This window comes from Drosophila subpulchrella, chromosome 2L (genome assembly GCF_014743375.2).
Source record: "Drosophila subpulchrella strain 33 F10 #4 breed RU33 chromosome 2L, RU_Dsub_v1.1 Primary Assembly, whole genome shotgun sequence".
Classification (NCBI taxonomy): Eukaryota; Metazoa; Arthropoda; class Insecta; order Diptera; family Drosophilidae; genus Drosophila; species Drosophila subpulchrella.
Genome location: NC_050610.1, coordinates 9,129,324 through 9,153,568, shown reverse-complemented (window position 1 = coordinate 9,153,568; position 24,245 = coordinate 9,129,324). Strand labels below are relative to the sequence as shown.

At 41.8% G+C, this 24,245-nt stretch overlaps 4 protein-coding genes and 1 non-coding gene across 12 annotated transcripts; 3 read left to right on the top strand and 2 right to left on the bottom strand.

Moving 5' to 3' along the window:
• Positions 1-161: 161 nt before the first annotated feature.
• On the top strand, positions 162-3,502 carry LOC119548040 (interference hedgehog). Of its 2 annotated transcripts, none has more exons than XM_037855116.1 (2): positions 162-468; positions 548-3,502. In XM_037855116.1, the coding sequence occupies exon 2, from the start codon at positions 558-560 to the stop codon at positions 3,183-3,185; it is 2,628 nt and encodes an 875-aa protein (XP_037711044.1). In that variant the 5' UTR covers positions 162-468; positions 548-557; the 3' UTR covers positions 3,186-3,502. The 2 variants fall into 2 exon arrangements, with proteins under 2 accessions (XP_037711044.1, XP_037711043.1); XM_037855115.1 differs by having other exon boundaries at positions 545-3,502.
• A 331-nt stretch (positions 3,503-3,833) lies between these two features.
• LOC119548452 (FGFR1 oncogene partner 2 homolog) lies at positions 3,834-5,398 on the top strand. The gene is made up of 2 exons (XM_037855715.1): positions 3,834-3,971; positions 4,045-5,398. The coding sequence occupies exon 2, from the start codon at positions 4,112-4,114 to the stop codon at positions 5,072-5,074; it is 963 nt and encodes a 320-aa protein (XP_037711643.1). The 5' UTR covers positions 3,834-3,971; positions 4,045-4,111; the 3' UTR covers positions 5,075-5,398.
• A 778-nt stretch (positions 5,399-6,176) lies between these two features.
• On the top strand, positions 6,177-20,061 carry LOC119545933 (myosin-2 heavy chain). Of its 6 annotated transcripts, none has more exons than XM_037851871.1 (16): positions 6,177-6,862; positions 8,976-9,190; positions 9,249-9,319; positions 10,231-10,418; positions 10,941-11,134; positions 11,195-12,188; positions 12,763-12,975; positions 13,608-13,698; positions 14,170-15,880; positions 16,397-16,499; positions 16,569-16,739; positions 16,914-17,378; positions 18,099-18,614; positions 19,198-19,425; positions 19,489-19,728; positions 19,794-20,061. In XM_037851871.1, exons 2-16 carry the CDS (start codon positions 9,009-9,011, stop codon positions 19,857-19,859), a joined length of 5,433 nt encoding a protein of 1,810 aa, XP_037707799.1. In that variant the 5' UTR covers positions 6,177-6,862; positions 8,976-9,008; the 3' UTR covers positions 19,860-20,061. The 6 variants fall into 6 exon arrangements, with proteins under 6 accessions (XP_037707799.1, XP_037707797.1, XP_037707798.1 ...); XM_037851869.1 differs by lacking the exon at positions 13,608-13,698 and adding an exon at positions 13,038-13,380; XM_037851870.1 differs by having other exon boundaries at positions 10,213-10,418.
• Positions 17,565-17,637, bottom strand: Trnar-ccu. Its single transcript has one exon. It is a non-coding gene; the product is annotated as a tRNA-Arg (tRNA).
• On the bottom strand, positions 19,991-22,917 carry LOC119545937. Of its 2 annotated transcripts, none has more exons than XM_037851878.1 (2): positions 20,173-22,917; positions 19,991-20,115 (listed from the first exon to the last, which is right to left on the bottom strand). In XM_037851878.1, the coding sequence occupies exons 1-2, from the start codon at positions 20,317-20,319 to the stop codon at positions 20,110-20,112; spliced, it is 153 nt and encodes a 50-aa protein (XP_037707806.1). In that variant the 5' UTR covers positions 20,320-22,917; the 3' UTR covers positions 19,991-20,109. The 2 variants fall into 2 exon arrangements, with proteins under 2 accessions (XP_037707806.1, XP_037707805.1); XM_037851877.1 differs by having other exon boundaries at positions 20,029-20,109.
• Positions 22,918-24,245: the final 1,328 nt, after the last annotated feature.

Genomic DNA, 24,245 nt, shown 5'->3' with positions numbered 1-24,245 from the left:
TTTTCCATATCTGCTGTTATTTCTTCGTCGAACATTGCTAATGCCCACTGTAGCTCGATGAACCAGTGAATTTGGAACCAGCGATTTCCAGCGGTTCGCCGGCGAACGAATCAGTGCAACTGAACCAGCGTCGCGGTTCCCATTCCATCTCCAGTTCCAGTTCCAGCATCCCCACGGAATAATAAATGCCATTGTTTATTTGACTTGTTGAGTGCATGTGCTTGTCCGGTGGCTTCGCGGGCCGATCGAAATCGAAGCCCGAATTAAAGATACAATGATTTTATGGAGCTGCATCGTTAACGTGTAATGTGCATTAATAATTTAGGCCCACGACTCAGCGCACACACACCTGCATACATACATATATAAGCCATAAGTGATGCGCGATTGCCGAGAGTGAAAATTTATAACTGCGCAAACGCAAACGCGTTTCTTCACCTAGAACCATTCGAAAAACCCAGAAGCAAGGTGAGGCGAAAGAATAACTAATGTTTTGTGATCTGGAATTAACTGATATTTTCGGGTTTACCCCCGCCATTTGCAGCAGCCCCCCACCAATGACGCCGCTCACATCCTCGCTGCTGCTCCTCTCGCTGCTGACGTCGCGGCTCGAAGCAATTCCGGTTTTGGAGAAGACCCCCGCCCATCCTGCACATCCCGCTCACACCGCCCATCCCTCGCCTGGCGTGCGAATTCTTCGCGCACCCGAATCTTTGGTGGCGCCCCTGGGAGACGAGGTGGTGCTGGAGTGCGAGACCAGTTTGCAGCCAGAGCGTTTCGAATGGACTCATCGTGCTAGCAAATCCCCAGGCGCCGGATTCAAGTACTTTCGCACAGGCACGGCCAAGGCGAATGTCACCCAGGAGGCGGCCATTTCGCGGCTAACGATTCTCGTTCGGCCGGACACTCTGGGGGAGTACCGATGCATTGGCTGGTTCGGTCCACTGGTGGTCACCTCCACCACAGCCCGCCTGGAGCTGGCCAGCATTAGCCTGATGGGTGGCCAGGAATCGGAATCACCCCTTCAATGGCGTGTGACTGCTGGAAACTCTGTACTCTGGTCTTGTGGCCAACAGGTGCAATCCAATCCGTCTGCCAGTTGGTCCTACTACCGAAACGGAGTGGAAATCAAACCAGAGTTTGCCGGCACGAATGGAAATCTGTTTCTAAGCAACGTATCCTCTGAATCCTCAGGAAACTACTCCTGCCAGGCCACCAACCCTGCTTCTGGGGAGAGAATCCAGCTGGTCGGCTCGCTGCAACTGCAGGTTACACCAATCCAGAGGTCGCAGAGCAAGTCCCCACACTTGCTCAAGGGACAGCCGAGCTCCCAAGTAATAACCAGCCGGGAAGGTAGCTCGGTGCTGCTGCTATGTCCTGGAGTAGGATCACCGCCACCCACTGTTGTTTGGAGCAGTCCTGATGTTGCTGGAGCAGTTAAGAATAAGCGTTCAAAAGTTTCTGGTCATGCTCTGGAGATAGCCAACATCGGAGTCCAGGATGCAGGCACTTATATCTGTTTCCAGGACAATGGAGTTCGTCATGCGCTGGAACACTATATACATGTACGCGTGGAGCAGCCGCCGCAGATTGTGCGATCACCATGGACAAATATCACCAACGAGGGCGAGCACTTGCAGCTGGATTGCGAGGCCACGGGAGTGCCTGCGCCACAGATCTATTGGCTGCTGAACGGACATAGCAGTCTTGATGATACGGAGGCTGAGCTGAGCACAAATTCCCTGGTATTGCACAGTGTCTTAAAGCGTCATGCCGGCTATGTCCAGTGCTTTGCTCGGAATACTTTGGGCGAAGACAGTGCCGGTACCCTACTAGAGGTGAATGCGAAGCAGATACAGGAACCCCGTGAATCGGGAGGAACCCACCGTCCAAAGTCGAACCAGGGAACCAAACTGAAGCAGATGTTCCCACCTTCTCCGCCAAACGTTACCCGACTCACCGACGAATCTGTGATGCTCCGCTGGATGGTGCCCCGCAACGATGGATTGCCCATTGTGATTTTCAAGGTGCAGTACCGCATGGTTGGCAAGCGCAAAAGCTGGCAGACCACTAACGATAACATACCCTACGGAAAGCCTAAATGGAACTCCGAGGCAGGCAAGAGCTTCACGGCCTCTGTGACGGATTTGAAGCCTGAGCATACATACCGCTTCCGCATCTTGGCCATTTACTCCAACAACGACAATAAGGAGAGCAATACCTCGGCCAAGTTTTACCTCCAGCCAGGCGCAGCCCTTGATCCGATGCCAGTGCCGGAACTGCTGGAGATCGAGGAATATTCAGAAACGGCGGTGGTGCTGCACTGGAGCTTGGCCAGCGATGCGGATGAACGACTGATTACAGGCTACTATGCCTACTATCGCCCCTCGTCCTCAGCTGGCGAATATTTCAAGGCTACCATTGAGGGAGCTCAGGCGAGGAGTTTTAAAATCGCTCCCCTGGAAACGGCCACTATCTACGAGTTCAAGCTGCAGTCCTTTAGCTCTGTCTCGGCGTCCGAATTTAGTGCCCTCAAGCAGGGACGAACCCAGCGTCCCAAAACCAGCACCACGGAGGAGCCTACCCAGCAGATGGGCGATTCCACCACTCCCAGTCACAACGAAACGTTCAGCATGAGTCCCATGCTGACGGGCACAATTGGTGGCGGAGCAGTCCTTATGCTGCTTTTGATTAGCACTTGTTTGTGCGTGTGTCGGCGGAGGAATTCCCGAGGCAGAGGAAACAATCCGAACAAGCCACGAATGGCGGAGCTGCGGGATGATTTCGTGCCACTGGGAAACTGCTCTCCCACCAAGCAGCGCCAACGAACCCGTCACATTCACATCACCCTCAATCCGCTGGCCCAACAGCAGCAGCAGGCGATGGAGGAGAAGAACGACACGGACCAGGATACGGCCTACTATCAGCGACCATCCAACTACGACTACGATCCCGGCCTGCGGAGGATGTCCTCCTCCTCGCTGCGTCGCTCACAACGCACGCTGGAACGTGCGGGCGGCAGTAATGGCTCCAGCAACGGCAACAATAACAATCTGAATCAGTCCGCAGAGGCGGGCCTGGTCGACAATCCCGGAAAGCCAGGTCGTGTACTCATCAAGCGTCCTCGGCTGTCCAGTCGCTCCGAGAACCTTTCTTCCGGCAGCCTCAACAGCGTGGGCGTGTAATCGCAATCTCGTGATCTTTTAGTCTGTACATCCCTACGCCCGATGTATTATGCTATTCCTCTACCTCTGTTTTATCTACCACTTTGAATGACAAAACCTTTGCTGTTTGTACTTATACGAATACCACCTAGAATTAAGGTACTTAAATAGACATTACTAGATTTATGCATGCATGATCGTTTAAGAACATAGCATTATGTCCATTCTATGGTTAAGTCTTCCATGTTTCGCGATAAGATCAAAATCTGTACTGATAGCTTCTAAACGACTTTTACAAAAATGACAATAAAGCTTGTTAGCTTCATCTTTTAACCTTACCCGTTTTTTTTTAAATATTAAATTAATATTAAAATCAGTTTATGGATTATGGAGGAACCAGTAATTGGATTGGAAAGAATCATTAAAGTTCGAGAAAGAGAATAATAATAATACAAATTATATGGTAATATATAGTTTTTTACTAAAAGTTAAATTTATGTTAATTGCCGTCGAATCCGTTTAACTTAGATTAAATAAGAAGCATTTCATGGACATAATTTAATTTCAAATTTTTGGTTATGGTATATTTACGGTATATCGCGTAAACAGCAGTATTTTTTACGCGTCTAATGATGAGGCGTTAGGGATTTCGTAGCACCCACAAGGCGTTTGGGATTTATTAAGCTGTCAGCTAATAATTGGGTCGTCGTCAAAATTTCTATTAGTATCGTTTTTTACATATTTCGGCATATAAATCAAATGAAGCGGCTACGCTAGAGACGAAGCTACTCCAATCCCGCACAGAACGTAAGTCGACTCCTACTGACAAACGTAGGACCCAAAAAGTACACAACTGTAAGCGTTCTCATTGTTTTTCCAGTGCCAGAAGCAGAGGGCCTGGCCACAAAAACAAAAGAAATCCTAAATTCGTAACCAGACGAGGCAGGATGTCGAACCTATCCGTGGGCCAGATGATAATGGACGCGCAGCGCATGGCCAACCGGGTCAAGGACCTGGACGCCCTGGGCTCGGCGCTCCTCGAGGAGGCGGAGACCAATAATCGGCTGGTGGAGAGCCTGCGGCAGTACCAGGACGACATTGAATCACTCAACCGCATCTCGAACAACAAGACCAACGCGGACATGGTCAATCGCATCCAGCAGCAGAATATCAACAGCTCCGAGATTCTCAAGGAGAACCGTGAGCTGAAGATCTGTATCGAGGATTACGAGCGGGTCATGGAGCTGATGATGCAAAAGTATCGCGAGCACACCGTCTCCAAGGTTCTGGACAGCAAGTTCAGCTTCAAGGAGCTGTACAATGAGCGTATGTGGCAGGTGATACGTGAGCAGCGCGAGAAAATCAACGAAATGGCCGCCGTGATGCAGCGGGCGGCCAGTGTGGACGACGGCATGGTGCAGCGGGAGCTGCAGACCATTTCGCAGCTGCGCCTGGAGAACGAAACGCTGCGCGAGCTGCTCCAGATCTCCAAGCAGTACGGTTCCGCCCAGCGACCAATTCGGGAGAGCGATCACCTGCTGGAGGAGAAGGCCGTGCAGACGGACAGCATTGCGGACGACTCCGCCGACGACCTGTCCATATCGGGCGCCTCGGTGGAGAACATGAACAACAACTCTGTTATCCAAATGTACAGCAGCCCGGAGCAGCCGGTAAAGGCCGTTCCCGCCGCCGCCACCAATAACTCATTCACCACTGCCCCAGTTCAGAGTCAAAATGACACTCAAGCTCCCATTGTGACTCCTGAGACGACGGCGGCGGCGCCGGCTGAGCAGCCTGTGGCCAACGAGAACAACAACGGACCCGCTGTTAACCCAACCAGTGCGTCGCCGCCAGCGACGACGCAAAACGAATCTGGCGAGGATCTGGCGGCTGTAGCGCCCGCAACATGATAGGCGCTGGTGCTCCACGTTGTTGATTCATTTCGTCTTCATTTCGTTCGGCGCGCTGTTCCATCATATTTACTCACCCACTCACAAAACAGCCTGCACACGAAGAGGGCACACATAACCTGCATTAGCTCTTAGCGATTGATAATCTCTAAGTAATTTATATATAATACGCATTGCAGCATAATGTCCATACGCATTGTAAACAATGAAGTTCATCATTTAAAACAAGGTAAACCCAATCACTCACACAAATGTAATGTACAATGTACTATGTCGATTTTATGATTTCTAAATAAATTCCATAACAAATCGAGGATTAACCAATATTTTGAGAATTTGTATTATGTAAAAAGAATGTACATTTGAAATAACATAAATGAATGCATACATTTAATGTAATTTAATGTAACTCAGATCACAGTCACCTAAGTTACATGTTTTCTAAATTAATACGCAAAATAGGCTAGAATACGCTCTCTTTTATATACAAAGATTATGTTTATTAAAGCAGTATCAGCATTTATAAGCCAATCAATTCAATATGAATAAGAAAGGGAAGTGGTTAAATAATTCATTGGGTATGACTCAGAGCTCTACGAGGAGGAAGGCCAATCAGAACTCGATAAACTTCTACTTAAGTATGACTACAATAATCAATAAAAATGACAACTTTTCATAAGCGCTGAATAGTCATAATAATTTCTTACATTTTCTTCAGACAATCGAGTTTTAAATTTATAGAAAGTTTAATTACAGAAGTTAATACATTAACTGAATTCTAGTAATATTAATTACGTTTTTATATATCTGAATTGCCTGTATTATTAAAAAAAACATTTGAACAGTAGTTTTTCAAGTCGAATATATTTGTAATTTTGGTATATAATGCATTCAAAAATATCCTTTAAGGATTCATGACTTGAATATTTGAAAGCCGGTATGAGCGTCGAGATTTTAAAATGGTTTTCGAACATTTTCGAATAGATCTCACTGGTTCTCTCTGCCGAAATCGAAATCGTTTCTCTTCAGGAAAATACTTTACCTCGAACGTCTGGTAGTTTAAGCTTTCAGAAATAATTTAAATTTAGTTTCTCGTCGATTTCCAACGCGTCCGCAACCCAAAACAGTGCCAAGGAACAGCGCCCGGTTCGCATGGCAGCTATCTATATAAGTATTTCGAGTGCTCGGGCGATCGATGGTTATATTAAAGCTATATAAATGTATATATACATATGTGCGGATATGTGTGCGTGCAAGTGATTCAAGTGAAAAATCGATTTTGGAAAGGTTGCAATGCACGGATCGTATTGAAAATGATATAAACAAATATGTTGTAATATCTAACGATATTTCCAAGAAGTCTTGCATTTGAAATCGCTTGGGAAGATTTATGGGTGGTGGTGCGCTGCCATTCAGCAAGAAGAAAACTATGCTATTTATAAAACACAGCTAATTTCTGTGGCCGTAAATGTTTTGTATAAAGTGAATATTCCAAAATTAAATCAAACAAATCGCCAGCGAGGCAATAGTTCATTGTGTGTTCGAAAGTGAACAAAAGGATTGGGACTGAGATTTGAAATTGGGGATTCGATCCTATGAAACCTATATCTATGGTGTAATCGGCAGGTAAATGCCGTTGAATAAAACAAAGCAATACGCACAGAATCCCGGCGGTTACGCAACCCAGCTGAAAGATCCACACCATCCAAATTCGCATCCACATCCAAGAGGCTGGCCCCATTCCCCGTCGTCCAGCCGCAAATTATTCTAAATGCGGAAGTATTTCGTGTGAGTCGACTGCGTTCTAAATTAAGTCACACATTTTGCAAGTACCGCCGTCGTTGGAAAACAGAACGCTTCGGATGAAAATAGGTTAAAACGGTGATAATTATTTATAAACGCACTAGGGATTTGCAGCGATCAAAAACCAGAGAGAGAGCTAAGAGAAAGGAGTGGTGAAAGCTCCTTGACTTTCTCTTCAGCTCGCTCTTACGTCCAAGATTTTAATTTTGCCAAAAAACATGCGCAATCGGAATGAATTCGCCTGCGCAACATCCACCTGTGCCAGTTTGTTTGGTTCTCTTCATCCATCGATCGCTCTAAAAATATACAATAGACGGATACATATTTGTTATTGTTTATATTTACCATTTCTCTATCCGGTTGTTTACTGTTGGTAAATAGTGCATTGCTTGAAATTACAAGTATGGACAAAACGTTTCGATAAGTTTTGAGGTTAACTTAACAGAACAATTTTTAAGTTGTTAGAAAAGTAATAGATTATTAAAAAAACTTGATCGAATCGTGTTTAAACAATTGTTGTACAAATATAAGTATTTTAGTTTAGTTTTTTAGTTGTTAATGAAAATTTATATTTCTTGTGTTTAGAACTTTAGGTTATTCACTTTAGAACAGATCAGTCCTTAAAAAATAAGCACAACTCAATTTAAATTATTAAACAGATCTCTCAAATAGAACAATTTTATATTTTATTGAGTAAGAAAGTTCGAAGTATCCGTAAGGCTCTATCTCGGAGCTACGTATGAATACTTGTGCGTTGTTTGTGATCCAAACTTTCTTAAAACTGGTACGCGGTAGAAAGATTTCAGGTCCGAACAACCATCTCTTTAGAATCAGTAGCTATTTTTTTCAAATTTTGTTGGAGAAAGTTTTAAAGAGTCCAATTCTTTATATTGATTATGGTATACAAAAAAGTATTAACGAAGCATGTTGAAAATGTTTTATTTTTATTACGTGATTAGATTTAAAATTTGCGATCATTCAGACTTTATTACCCAAAGAATTCGATCCCCAGGGACCGATTTATGTTTTCATGGATACGAAGAAGGGGACAAAGGCTTTTACTTTTAAATATTAATATGTCGTTTGCAATAAGAATTATTCTAAATAATGTTAGTTTTTTGAAAAATTTATCGACCAAATATAAAAAAAATAATAATGTGATGTAGTTCATACCATGTATTTTTAATAGTAGGAATATGTTCACTTGAAAGTAAATTAATGTAATATTCTTGGGAATGTAATAGCTTTAAAACGTTTTCAAAAGCTTATCAAGACAAATGCTTGAAGAGAATATCTAAGTTCTTTATTGCTAATAGTTAATAACCAAATCAATGGCATTGATCTACATCTGCTTTTACATGTACATACATATGTATACAAAAATACAAGACCCGTTGACACTATCTGTCGAACCAGCCAGCTATGCAATTTAGATTCAATGGCCAAGTGAATGATAACAAATAAATGTTCTACTATTTGATGTACGTGTACGAAATTCTTTTGTTAACTTGGATCACTGCCAAAAATTCCACTGTTTAGCACAGTAAATTGGGAATGTTGATCGTGCGAACAATACATAGAAAGATGCCAAAGTAAATCTAGAAAAGAAACAGACCTTGTTTTTTTAAATTTTTTACAACATTTAGATATACAAATGTACGTATTAAAAGTTTAAATATTTAAATATTGCTTAAGAAGCGTGTGCTTACAATTGAGATCTAACATGCAATTCAATCTACCCAATAATACTTTTAATTTACATTATATGAGTATGAAAGCGTTATTTGTTTTTATAAAGAAAGTCACTTACGACAAAATTATTATTTCAATTAGTTTTTCTACTATCGCTTAAAATCTTTTTTGATACATGTTATCATTAAGCAAATAATGGAAAAATATACTTAAAAAACATCCTAAAATTTTGAAAATATTCGGGGGTCGGGGCTTTTGGAGAGTTTAAGAAAAAATAATATATTTGTTAGATCGTTCCTACAAAAGCATTACAATAAATACATATGTATGTTTAAAATAAGCTTTTCAATTTAGCGATTCTGCAACAATGAGTCATAATATATTATTTTTAAATTTCCGGTTACAGGAAAAGAAAAGCCGATAAGTTGTTCGAGAACAGATGCATCATCTGTACCCATCGCTGAAAGGCGATCAGCTCTGCCCCCTCGGCTTTCACCCCCAGACTCGGTATCCCACGCGATGTAAGCGCTGCTTCCGGGATTACAAGGAGCATGGAGCCCGAAGAGCTGGCGAGGAGGTGGCTGCCTCCTCGCCCAATCTCTCCGATGCCCAGAATTCGCGGTGAGTCCTGCAAGTATTTAACTAACCAACCAGAACAAAAGTTAAACTTTTTCTACAGACCCACTTCGAGGACGTGGACTTCAACTCAGAACCTAACCAGTGCAAACTCAACCAACGGCAATGATATAGGTATTATAAAGCTCATAACCATTGAGAATAAAGTAGTACACCATTTAAAATGTAGATCATCACTTGCCAGAGTTATTGATTTTTTTGTTTTATGTTAAAGAAAGCTAGAAGCTTCCTTAACTCTTCTGTATGACTTGAGTGTGTTCTCATAAAAAAATCAACATAAGACTGTTACTCCCATTGATCTGCATTTATTAGAAGCTTAATCTATGTAATAGTTATTTATGTTAAGTTGATGGTTTAATTTTTAATGTAGACATATTTTTTGTGTAACAGTACCAATTTTTTTGGGTTTAATTAATCACTAAATTCAAAGGTTATTATTAATATACATATGTATGTATTACCAATTTTTGTAACGATTTCCCAATCATATCCATTGTGTTATAAGAATAAAGAGAAAACTAAGTTTAACTCCAATGAAATGGAATGTTAGATTGGCATATTTTATCTTAACCTAATCAAATTTTCTAATTTTAAGATTTCAAGATTGAGAAATCGTTCTAAAACCATTTATGTAGTTCTTAAGTTGCTAAAAGTATGTTACGAATCTTAATCAATGTGTTTGTCTACTTATCTCTCTCACTCTCACTCTGCGCTTGCACAAAAAATCAACACCAACTGTGCCATCTCTGTCTGTCTCTGTCTATCTCTTGTTTTCTCAACACTAATCTCTGCATTCAATGAACCGTTAATGCTAACTATAATACTACCATGCAACGCGTGAACTGTACTGTGCTCCCGCTGTCTCTCTCTCTATCGCTCGTTCTGTGGCATCTGTTTGTCTCACTCTCGCCACCTGCGAGCGCAATCAAACGCTAATTGCAACTTGCAACCTGCAAAACGCAACTTGCACCTGCATGCACGACACCTGACGCCCTTACTGAACCCAGTTGTCCACTTCAATGTAGAGCTGAGGAAGCGTCCGCAGTCGTGGGCCTCCACGCCGGATATCGACGAGCCGGACGATGTCGGCCGTCGCCCGCAGGCTCCCGCGTCCACCAGTCGAGCAACCGTCGCCGAGGATCACAATGTGGCTGTCACGGTGAAGCTGCCGGTGCCGCCACGACGCCACACTACCGCCTTGGACATCAAGGAGGTAAGATATGGATACTTTTAAAAGGAACTACTACCCAAACTACGGTTTCTAACGGTTCGATGTATTTTAAGTAGATAATAAAAGTAATTTATCGTTTACATAAAAGGCAGTGGTCACCAGCAGAAGCAGGGTAGAAACATAACGGTGGTGTGTGTCGGCTGAGCGGCGGCAGTGAAAAGGAGAACCCCATGGGATACTCACACTTTTTCTGCTGACGACCACTGTCCTATAATTTAGTGAAAGCTGGCATTGTGAAATCCTGTAAAATATGACAAATTTACTAAGTCGGTCTTAGACCATTTTGAACCCATCACTTGAAGTTTTATTATAACATGATCAAGATAAAATATCTTACCGTTTAGACGAGAAAATGCTTTCATAGGAAAAACATTGTCGAAAGATTAAATCAGTCTAAGCTCTTATTTTAACCAATATAGCTAATACTCTTCCTATTCTCTCCAATCATGGTTACATACAAGTATATTTTTCAATAGTGTATTTATTATTTAATATCCTTTGTAGGTGGAACATGCTCTAACAACGCCATCCCGTGTCACCTCCTCACCCAGTAAAACTTCAAGTATTCCAGATGAGTTAGTCATCCTATCGACAGACAGTTTAGCGGAGCGTGTTCGCAAAATGAATCTTCTCAAGAAGCAGCGCAGTCTGAACTCCCGTGAGAACAGTCGGGAGCGCTCAGTTCCGCGAAGGGAAGAGTGAGTGTTAAGGATACCTAATCCAATAAATACTGATTATATTTTTCACCCATCTCTTAGAGAAAGCGAGTCCACAGCTGCCCCAGCACCTCCAGTGGTTCCTGATCGTCCAGAGCGCAGCAAGTCGGGAAGTTCCTTAAACCAATTGCCCCAGGCCGAGCTGAAGCGAGCTGCCCTGCCGCCCAAGAAAGTGGCGGTGGCCACCACCACGACGTCGTCCAGCAGCAGTGGCACCACCTCCCTGAAAACCTCCACTTCCAGTTCCGTGAGCAGCGAGATGAAGGCCACCTCCTCATCGTCCAGTTCCTCGACGAGCTCCAGTTCAGTGCGTCGCAAGGAGGCGGATGCAGTGACAGTTAGCAAAGAAATCAAAAGACAAACCGTTCCCGCTGCATCGTCATCCCAATCCAACAGCATTAGCACTTCCTCCAAGACAGCGGACTCCCTGGCCATGCAGGAGCAGATGAAGACACTGCGACAGGATCTGGAGACCATGAAGTCACGGGCCGAGAAGGCAGAGCGGGAAAAGAGTGATATTCTTCTGCGACGACTGGCCTCCATGGACACCTCCTCCAATCGCACTGCCGCCTCGGAGGCACTGAATCTCCAGCAGAAGCTGAACGAGATGAAGGAGCAGCTGGACCGCGTGACCGAGGACAAGCGAAGGCTCAACCTGCGGATGAAGGAGCTGGAGAACAAGGGCAGCGAATCCGAGCTTCGCCGCAAGCTGCAGGCCGCCGAGCAGATCTGCGAGGAGCTGATGGAGGAGAACCAGAGCGCCAAGAAGGAGATACTTAATCTGCAGGCCGAGATGGACGAGGTGCAGGACACGTTCCGCGACGACGAGGTCAAAGCCAAGACCAGTCTGCAGAAGGATCTCGAGAAGGCCACCAAGAACTGTCGCATCCTCAGCTTCAAGTTGAAGAAGAGCGATCGCAAGATCGAGACTTTGGAGCAGGAACGGCAGAGCTCCTTCAATGCCGAGCTGTGTAACAAGGTCAAGAAACTGGAAGAGGAGCTGCGATTCTCCAATGAGCTCACCAGGAAGTTGCAGGTAGGTCAAGTTAAAGGGTTCGACAAAAGCACTGTTTAATATATTAGGGTTTGGATTTCAAAATCTTGTGATATTAAAATTCCAAGTGTAAATTGCCTTATCTTAGGGGTCGATAGAAATTTCCTTATCACGTCTTTATGATTATAAGAGGTAAGATAATTCCGAATCAGAATATAAAAAATAGGTTTTAACAAAATTTTAAAAATATTGAAGTCGGAAAAAGCCCATATTGTATTTTTGAAAGTTATTGCAAAATACCAAATGTTTTTTATATTTTGGAGCCCTCATTTTGGTATTGAATATATTGAAAAAAACAATAAAAATGTTGTAATTCTCGTATGTCTTTACCTATAAGAATGTTGTAGACCAGAAACTTATATTGACTTAAGAGATTTTTTCCTTATAAATTGTACACCAAATACTTCAGTCACTATATTATACATACGTGAATTAACTCAGAAGAATCCCAGGGGAACTTGACTGCTTTCTTTGGTACTTTTCGAATTTGAAGTCCAAACTGTGATCACAATTTCTGTGTTCAAAAAAATAATTACATAAAATTCTCAAAAACTAGGCAGAGGCCGAGGAGCTACGCAATCCGGGCAAGAAGAAGGCACCCATGCTGGGTGTCCTGGGCAAATCTACATCGGCGGATGCCAAGATCACCCGAGAGTCCCTTACGCGCGGCGGTTCCCAGGAGGATCCTCAGCACCTTCAGCGCGAACTACAGGACTCCATTGAGCGGGAGACCGACTTGAAGGACCAACTTAAGTTCGCCGAAGAGGAGGTAATGCCCACATAACACACAAAAACCCCACTCGATTAATCATTTGACCATTCCACGCGAAGCTTCAGCGACTCAGGGATCGTGAGCGAAAGCGGGTTAGATTCAGCTGTGGTACTCAAACTTCCACTGAGATGCCACCAGAAATCTTGGCTTTCCCCCGGGGCACACAAACTGTGACCCCAAACCAAAGAGATATATCTACCAGTGTGGAGAACTTGGTGACCTCCAGTGAGGCTGACACCCAAACAGATCTTGAAACGATCGATAGAAACGCTTCGACCGAAAGGGAAATAATGCAGTCTCCATTTGTGGGACTCTTTCCACCATCATCGTCCTCGAGAGTGGGCCAATCGGGTTCTCTGCTCTTTCCCAGCGCCATTTCACATGTCCTTCTGAGCGGAGCAGGTACCAAGAACCTAAGCCAGGAGGATCAGTCCTTCGATACGATCCAATCCAATGCCTTTTCTTGTGTAGCTACCATTTGTAGAACCAGTTAATGTTCTTTTCGTTCTTTAGAGCTCTCCAAAACTATTTTTATCCTCGAATACGATCTCTGAATGGGTTTATTCAATCTATCTAACTGACTTGCTCATCCTTATTCAGTTGCAATAAATCAAGTTTTTGTGTTTCAGGCTGAACATATGAGGAAAAAGGTGACTCGTTTCGAGGATGAAAATGAGTCTTTGATGATGCAGTTGAAAAAAATGGCAACGCGCTCACGAAGTACGAACCAAAACCAAATGATACAACCAAGTAGAGCCTTAATTTTACTAAGTACTTAACCTTAACTTAATCAAGTTTAATTCATCTAAATTTTACAAACATGGTTGTCACTTCTCTTTGTTGTATGAAAATCAGATGAGTTATATTAAGTGACAACCGTGGAATTTACCCATCACTCACTTAGTCAAAGGTCACATAAACTCTAAAACTAGCGTGACTTAACTATATATTTTTAATATCTTCATAACTTAAATTCTGAGGATGTTATCTTAACCAACTAACTAGACTTTTCATGCGCTTATTAATGAATAAACCGAATCAGTTATTTGCCATTTTTTGCGGCTGCTCATTTAAATAACAGTAACTAAATAAAACAACCCCTGGTTAAGTTGTAACTGCTAGTAACTAACCAACTAACATTTAGCTAAAGAATTTGCAAATTGATTAACTTATTTTCTGACTTTCCTTTAGGTCGGAAGTTGAGCCCCACTCCACATCCTCATCGCCTGGCACCCGAGGTTCATGCGGATCGCGATGAGGGAATTTCCGACGAGGATGATCCCGCCGAGCTGAGAATTCTCTTGGAGCTAAACGAACAGGAGGCCTCCATCCTGCGACTCAAGGTGGAGGATCTGGAGAAGGAGAATGCCGAGTCCAAGAAGTATATGAGGGAACTGCAAGCCAAACTAAGGCAGGATAGCTCCTCCAATGGCAGCAAATCCTCGCTCCTCAGCTTCGGAACATCATCCAGTGCGGCTGAAAAGAAGCTGAAGACCCTCAACGAGGAGTTGGTCCAACTACGCCTGACGCTTGCCGAGAAGGAGCAAGCGGTGGACTCGCTCAAGGATCAGCTCAGCAAGCTGGACACCTTGGAAACCGAGAACGATAAGTTGGCCAAGGAGAACAAACGTCTGTTGGCCCTGCGAAAGGCGAGTGAGAAGACCGGAGAGGTGGATCAGAAGATGAAGGAATCCCTGGCAGTGGCCCAGCGAGAAAGGGATGAGCTGACGGCCCGTCTCAAGCGGATGCAACTGGAGGCGGAGGCCAAGTTGCCAGCACGCACCGCCAAAAGGGTTAACGACCTGACGCCCAAGAGTCACCTCAAGAAGTGGGTGGAGGAGCTGGAGGACGAGATCAGCGAAATGCGGGTCATGCTCAGTTCCAGTGGAACCGATCAGCTCAAGGCTCTGCAAGCCGCTAAGGGAACCCTCGAGGAGGACCTGAGGAAATGCAAGCAGAAACTGACCCTGGCCGAAGGTGATGTCCAGCGATTGAAGCTCCTGAACGGATCGAACAGCAAGGTCAGCGATCTCGAACAGAAGCTAAAGCGCAGTGATGAGGACACCAAGAAGTTAAACTCCAAGCTGAAGGACTTGGAGGAGAAGGTCAAGAAGCAGGAGGCTCAACTGAAGCTGGGCGAGACGAGCAAATCCAGCTGGGAAGCGCAAAGCAAGAAGGAGAAGGAGAAGCTGTCCAGCCTGGAGAAGGACATTGAGAAGCAGTCCAAGGAAAAGGAGAAGCTGGAGGCCAAGATCACCCAGCTGGATGTCGATCTACTGAGTGCCAAGAAGTCAGCCGAGAAGAGCAAGGCCAGTTTGGAGAAGGAGATCAAGGACCTGAAGGCCAAGGCCAGCAAATCGGACAGCAAGCAGGTGCAGGACCTCAAGAATCAGGTGGAGGAGGTTCAGGCCTCGTTGAGCTCCGAGCAAAAGCGCTACGAGGACCTCAACAACCACTGGGAGAAGCTCTCCGAAGAAACCATACTGATGCGGGCCCAACTCACCACCGAGAAACAGACTCTCCAGGCCGAACTGAATGCCCAAAAGCAGAAGATCTCCGAAATGGACACCATCCGCATCGAGCGCACCGACATGGCCAGGAAATTGAGTGAGGCTCAGAAGAAGATCGCCGATCTCCAGGCCAAGGCCCTCAAGGCCGTGAACGGCAATGGGGGCGAGTACGAGCGCACGGTCCTCAAGAACAAGCTGGCCGAGAAGGAGCACGAGTACGAACGACTGCGTCGGGAGAACGAGATGAACATCGACCTGGTCTTCCAGCTGCGCAAGGATAACGACGATCTCAACGGCAAGCTCAGCGACTACAACCGGATCGAGCAGGCCCAGTCCTCGCTTAATGGACACGGAGCCAGGCGCGAGGCAGAGATCAGGGAGCTCAAAGAACAGTGGGTACCCATTTAAAAAATATCATCTTATCATCAATTACATATCTCAAAAAACACGAAAAATTAGTAAAAATGAATCTAAACAAATACATAAGGTGTTATAGCTGGTTTTATTTTTTTACATTCACCTCAATCCTCAACGAATCCATAAAGCTTTTATTATGAAAATTTAAGAGAATAACAATATATCATAATTATTATTTTTATATGTATAATATATTATAATATATATTCCTTATTATTATTTTGTTTTCCATGGTAATATATTGTGTTGATATTGAACTATCTATCTATATTTTTTTATCATTATTAGTCTTCGTAGAATAGTGGAACAATTATTTTAAGCTGGTAGTTTCAACATTATTTTTTATGCCGTACCACTTTTAAGTTTACTTTTTATAATTAAACTGATTTTTTTTTTCATTTTATTAATTATTTATAATTTATTTATTTATTTTTATTTTATTATTATTTTATTTATAATCTCTATAAACATTTTTTTCCTTCGCCATACAGATTACAGAGCACTGAACTGCAGATGAAATCCGAAGTGGCTACCGTTAGACTTCGTTATGAGCAACAAGTGAAGAACCTTAGCGGAGAACTGAACTCCATGCAGGTAAAAAAAGGATATACTGAATGAATAGGCATTTCTTTAATATATCTTAAATATATTCCTTTATAACAGCGCCAATGTGAACGCTTCAAAAAGGATCGCGATGCCTTTAAGCAGATGCTGGAAGTGGCCCAAAAGAAGATTGGCGATCTCAAGGCCAACAATACAGGAAGACAGAGTCGTGGCTCCATGCATAGCAGCGATGATGATGACAAGAGCAAGATTGCCTACCTGGAACAGCAGGTAATCCTCGAATTCTCCAGGAAATTAAAAACAACTCATTAAGCGCCTAAATGGTAGCCGGACTCCCTACCCGCGAATTCTTCAGATTCCTTTTTATAGCTTTATTTAAACACATCAAATGATTTAACTTTTAAAAGGATATTAATCGAAGTTATAATTTTTTTTTAATTCCAGATTGGCAATCTAGAGGATCAGTTGGTCGAGTCACGCCTGGAATCCAGCAAGATAAAAACAGAACTCGTCTCCGAGCGCAGTGCCAACGAAATCAAGATATCCGAGATGCAATCGAAGCTCAACGAGTTCGAAGAGGAACGTGTTATCGGATCGGGTAGCACCAAATTGCCGGGCATGAAGACCAAGCTAGAGCTATCCTGGCAGAAGGAGCGTGAGGATCAACAGCGACTGCTGCAGGAGACCTCCACTCTGGCCCGAGATCTGCGCCAGACCCTCTTCGAGGTGGAACGGGAGCGCGACAAGGAGCGACTGGAGTCCAAGCGGAAGCTGGACCAGATTAAGCGGGCCACCGAAGAGGAAATGGAGGAGGGCCGCAAGAAGATCGCCGAGCTGCAGTGCGATCTCTTGGAGCTCCGGGATGTTCATGCCAAGCTGCGTACCTCCAACGAGAAGTTAAGACGCGAGGTGAGTGCTAGGGGGGACTATTTTGATATATAAGAACTTTAAAATTGATTATTAATTTAAAGTCCTGACTTCAGAGTTAAATGAAACTACTTCTTGACTAACACAAAATACATACATACATACATATTTACTCGTTCATAAGTAATAACAAAAAACATTTCTGAGATAAAAAAATATACACCGATTTACCCCAGATGGGACTCGAACCCACAATCCCCGGCTTAGGAGGCCGATGCCTTGTCCATTAGGCCACTGGGGCAGTTCTAATTGTTATTGAAATGCCTGCATGATATCTAACGAATACATAACAAGGAACACACTATAGTAGACCATCAACTTTAAACATAGTAAAATCCATAAAAAGTTTAAGTTTTCTTTGACTATATTACTTCTACTAAAAAATACAATTTGAGGATATATATATTTACGCAGATTATAGAGCCGCCTTTTCTTATCTTTTAAATACTTTTGAACGAATATTACATGTATGTACAGTATACATTGTATACTCATACACAACTTCGTAATCTGAAATAAACGGGTATATGTACATTGGCGTTCTCATAAAATGCTTAAACTATTCATATTTTAACGAATTCGATTTAATAATATTTAAGTTAAAATCAACTAAGATAAACACATTTATTTATTAATTATTTGTGAATTTACATTGACATTCATATTAAATGTTTTTATATTTAACAAATGTTTTAATTCCAGCGTGAACGCTATGAAAAAGAGCTGATCAAACGACGTATGGAGGCAGATGGCGGAGATCGCAAGGTGGGTGCCCTTCTGCAGACCGTTGACGAGCTGGTGAAGATTGCCCCCGACCTGAAGATGGTTGGCAGCGGGGGATCGGCCCGATCCAGCAGCAGCTCCGGATATGACAAGAACTTGCGACCGGAGCAACCGAATGTGCGCCGCAGTCGCTCGCCATCGCCCACGCTGAGCAGTTCCCAGATCACCAGTGTCCTGGCCAGATTGGCGGAGGCCTCGGAGGAGCTGCGCAAGTTCCAGCGGGTGAACGAGGATGAGCAGGAGCGCAGCCGGATGAGGAGGAGCAATCTGCGCCGGGCTGCCTCGCAGGAGAACGATCCGCACGGCAGCACCAGTTCGGTGGCAAGTGCGGCGGGTTCCCAGCGGGGCGGAGGTCGATTGTCCCGGAATTCGTCCAACAATGGAAGTCTGATTCGGAAGAGCCTCTCGCTGGATCACTCCATACAAAGGGATCAGGTGAGCTGGGAAAAGATATGTCATATGGGAAGTCAATATTTGATGTTTGAGGATTGGTATTTTATACTACGATTAATAGTTGATACTACGTTCTAAATTTTTAGATTCGGAAATTGTTTTTGGAGGTTCCCCTGAAAATTCTTTTTAAACATTATATTTGATAGGTGAACCAACAGAATTTTTTCGCATAGAAATGTTATAATAAGAGACAGAAGTAAATATATTTTTTAGGTACACTCCAATGATGTACAATGTACATATTGTCCAAAATACTCTGCAGTTTAAAATGAATCATATTGCATATTTTTAGGCGTTGAAGAACTTTATAATTGGGCTATACATTCTTTTTTTCAATTATACTTGAATGGTAATTAACCTGTATATATTCCTATAAAAATGTTCTAAGAGACTAAAGTAAATCTATTTTCTTTAAGAACACTTTATTGATTTATTTGGTCCAAAATACTATGCAGCTTAAAAAGAATCATATTGCATATTTTTAGGCGTTTAAGAACTTTGGAGTTGGACTATACATTACCTAATACATATATATTTTTAAAATCTACCTTGCTTTTCCTTCCAGAACATTTGGCGCCAGGACGATGGCAGTGTGTCCTCAATGCAATCCATAGACTCCGAACTGGGTGGTCTTGTCAGGGACTCCAGCTTGGACTCTCGCCTGGACTCGCGTCTATCTGGTGGGTCCACCCAGAGCGACATACCCCGAGGACCTCGCAAGAAGAAGAAGGGCATCATGGGCAAGCTGCGCAGCCTGACCAAAAGCAGTCGCAATTCCGAGAGTGAAATATCAGTGAGACTTTGCCTAACCAAAGAAAACCATAGATTTTGAATGGTAATATTTACATTTTAATAGATTCAAGGATCTGACTCGGATATCAGCGTGGCCAGCGACTTGAGATCGAGCAAGAAGGATCTTCGCGGCCGGCTCTCTGGGATGTTCAAGCGATCCGGCTCCAACTCCCGCAGCGAGAGCATGGAAAGGGCTGGAACTGAGCACAGACCCGTGGCCGTCACCGTAGTGGGTCATCCCGATGGACCCCAACCTCGCGAGCCGCCGCCTGCCAATTCCCTAACACCCCGACCCATTCGTTCTGTAAGAATAACCAACTTTAACTGGATCCCTATATGATTTTGATATCTTTTTGTGACCCATTTCAGATCCCCAAACCGCCAAGCGGCGGAGCACCCACCACACCAACCACAAGACGACGCGTAGCCAAGTAGTCACCAATCGGTTAATAGGTTTCAATCTCATAGGACTCATTCTAATCGTAGCTGTAGACGTTCGAATAACCCTCGCTCTCATTGGCGCCTGAATTGCAATATTGAATCATGCCAAGCCATCATAATTATTTGTTGTTTTTAAATAGTTTACTACATTTTTATTTGAACACTCAGCCGAAATAAAGTCATCTTTTTCAAATAATTCAGCGGAACGTGTGGTTTCTTATTACTCAAGAGGAGCAGCCTTTATCTATTTCTATAAAGAATGACATGTAGATATTAGTTAATACTTATTGCAAGCGGAAAAACCAACGTTTATGTAAACCAATCCAGCGGATAGTAGACCCATTAGAATGGGACATGTTGTATAGAAATTTCCCCAAAAAGTGGTTGGCCTCTCCAAATGGGCAAAGAAAAATGTCACGGAACTCAGAAGGAAAAGAATCACGAGTTCCAACATTGTAATATTTCTTTTCCCGGAAATAAACTATTTATTTCCTAACTGAAATTCAAATTTAGCTGACATTCCGATTCCGAATCTACGTTTAAATCCCAGGAATGTTCGATCAGTACAAGACTTAAATAAAAAGAGTGAGTGACATTTATTCTATTTACTTGCAATTTATGTATATATTCAAAGTATTTTGTTTTGCTTAAAACTTGCTTTTACTTTCATGTTTTCTTTGTTTTTTTTTTACACACTACATTAATTTTGTTCGTTAAATATAATTTCAAAATGTATAATTAATTTGTTGTAATTTACTTATTGTTGCTTAATCCTTTTGTATTTGTTTTCTCAAATGAATTTAACGTAAAACAATTTGGTTACAAACATTTGTTTAGGGTTTTTCTAACAGACCAATCCAATATGCAAACATAAAGAGTTGTTACAAGTTTCAATTTGATGTCATTTTGAGTACGTGGCATGTTCAAATAAATGAAATCTATTGATTGAATAGCCCTTTAAGGTTATAGGGGGAGGAAATGGGAGGATATATGTGGGTTGTACGTAAATCCAGTGCGAGATACGAGACGTATGTAGGGGGTACGTTGCATTATTTATTTGTGTGGTAATTATTACTTAGCGCTTTTGCGTTTCATGTTCGTTTGTGTTACATTTATACATTTATGCGAATTTCTTTCTTTGGGAGATTAACTTCTGATCAGTTTTCAGCTTCCGTTTCCTGCTCTTGTTCTTCTTCTCATAGTTAGTGTGTGTATGTGTGTATGTGTTTCCTGTTTCTTTTTTTTTTTGCACACATGTATAACTATAAATTTTTGTATGCATATGTTCGTTTATTGGCTTGAATTTTTGTCGCTCGAATGCCTTTCGGTTGTTTTAAAAGTTGTTCGATTAGGTTTTTAGCATTATTAGTAACAATGTCCTTACTTGCGGCTCTTATTCTCGTTTTGTATGTTTAAATCCTTATTTCCTTTTTATTTTTTCGATTTTTGTTTTGATATTACTTAGGCACTGTGTTCGTATTACATTAAAGAATTAATTTAAAATTTAAATTTAGGTCTGTATAAATACATTGTAAAAAATTTCTTTAAGTTTACCGTAAACTAAAATCTTGCAACGCTATATGTATTTCATTTTCAAGTTTTCTCCTTGTTACTCTCAATATTTTCCTTTGTTGATGTCCTTGTATCTATGTATGTAAGTTAAGTTAAGTTAAATCCTGACGTCAATGTTTTAATTCTTAAGCACTGTACCACATTTCGCCCCCCAGCTGCCATCAAATGCTAATGTTAAACTCCTATTTATTCCCTCACCACATCTCGATCTAAAAGTACGTTTAGAAAAGTCTATGAAATTATTTCAAAATGAAAGCTTGGAAAGTGACAGAACGTAGCTTCCTCTCCAGTTTCCCTTCAAGTATCCGTTTCCGTTTCCGTTTCCCCGTTTACAGACCCAAGTCGCAACACTTATATGCCTAAAATCGTTACAATCTGGTTTACAAGTAAGTCCTATATATGTATATGCAGTTTTGTTTTAGGAGGTTTCTATGTGTCTCTGGGTCAGTCGCACGTGCGTACAACTAACTGTATCAGTATCAGTTTAAGATTCCAGTTTCCTTAGTTTCTGTTGGTAAAAAATTCAAATTCATCGAAAGTTATCTTTTTGGCTAACAAACGCTTAAATCTTCATCATCTAGATTCGGTTTCGTTTTCGTTTTTTTCTTATGTACCATGCAGCCTGCGGTCTAATTTGTTGACTTGGTAATTTATATTAAGTAGTTTACTGGAGTTTTAGTTAAAACAAAACTGGGGAAAAAGAAATCTACTATCCATAATGTACAGAATTGGCTAAGACAAAACCGAAAATAAAATGCAATTTGAGTACAATTTTTGGTGTGAACAAAAACCTTATACGAACTTATGTTGGTAGCCTATTCATCAGTGATTTATTCGAGTTACGAGTTGTATAGTTTCGTGTTTTAGCCTTTTTTCTGTTCAACATCGTCTCGCCTTAAACTGCTCCATTATGTTGCCTTTCGTTTACAGTCTCAATTTTGTTTTTTTGCGTTTTGCTTTATTTTGGTTATTTTGCTTAGTTTTCCTCTTTTTTTCTGTGTTTTTCCGTATTTTTGTCTATTTTGTATTTTATTATTATCATTATTAACTACATACAAATTAGTTTTTGTTCACTATTCTCTGCGTTTGTTACATTTTAAAATTACCATATACATACATACCTCGTTTCGAATTTTTGCTTAAGAACGAACGAAAGTCGGGCTTTAAGGGGGATCAGTGTGCTGTCGTTTAACTAAGTAATACATAATTTGTCTCTTAACTTGCAGGCATTAACAATTATCATTTAACTTCGACTTCTCTTAACCGAGTACGTATTTCATCCTACACAATGATCGGGAAACTGTTACTAATATTTATGTTTATCAGAACGGAAACCATAAAAAATAATCAAATTGAAATACAGATACAAAACATGCCACCCACATACATATGTATCAGTGGCGGATCCACGGGGGGGGAAATTAGGGAAATTTCCCCCCCCTTGGAACCACAGAACCTGAAAATTTTACTTGTTTGCTAGAAAAATATTCTCTGCAATAAAAAAATTAAAATACAACACTCTTCTCACCAAATAATATTTTTGTTTTATAATTTGTACTGTATTTCTCTCGCAGTAAGTTTGAACCCCAAATCGAAGAATAAGTTCAATTTCCCCCCCCAAGAATCGTCTCTGGATCCGCCACTGTATGTATACATGCCTGTTGATCTTTTATCTTATTGATTTCATTATCTTTTATTTATTTGGTTGTTCTTTTAAATCCTTGTCTTGTCCTATATAAATTTAGTCGTTACAAAAAGGTGTCTTAGGTGGAATCGTTTTGTCTTAGGAATTTAGCTTAGATATCTGTTAAATCTCATCTTATTTCAAATCATTCTAGTCTTTAATCGCTAAGAGTACTTCATTACATAAAAACAACTCTCATTTCGAGGGATTGGAAAAGCCAGGGAGGTCTCGGGTATATGGGACAAAACACATTTAAAATTCTAGCCGTTTAGCGTAGTTAGAAAAGGATCTGAGTGTACCGAGTTTTGGTGTGTTTGTTCAATAGATGTTCTCTTATCTTAGCTATGGGTACCAGTCGACATTTCCGATTCGTAAACAAGTTCGAGAAAACTTAATCGTTAGAATTATAGATCGAAAGTATTGATAAGTATCTAGTTCATTTCTCTCTTCTCCTAGAGCTATATATTTTATGCATATACGTATGTAGAGCTATACAATGTATACAAAAACGCATTCTCTTCAGTGATTTTGGTTTGCATTTTGGCGCATCAATCGTATGTTAGCTTATCAGTATGTTAAATAATAGACCCCTTACATTATTGATTCATTCGTGGTTCCTATGATGTCTCTCCTCACTCGAAACGTCGAAAAGCCGAAACCAATCTGATAAAAACAAATGCAACAATAAAAAGGCAACGGAAACGATCGATAAGCTTTCGAAAACAAATCATACCGATACACAATTCTCGATAACAATCAATCAATCGCGATTTTGTCATTCCGTCATTAATTGGCCAATAAGAAACCCCAACAATAATGAAGGAACAAAAGCCGTATACACAAAATGACATCAAATGGGAACGAAAAACATAAGGAAATAATCTGATTTTGGTTATTTTTCTGCTTCTCTGGTGCTCCAATGTGATTTCGCCGGATGTCTGGACATGTCGAGTTCGTTCACCTCTGTTGCAATTGGACTTTTGCTGCAACGTTTTTTTCTAAAGTGTATTCATGTGTGGTGTGGTGTTTGTGTGTGTGTGCTGCCAAACATTTACACTTAATTTTAATTTCTCTTATTTTCTTCTCTGCTTTAGCTTGAAAGTGCAACACTTTGTTTAATACAA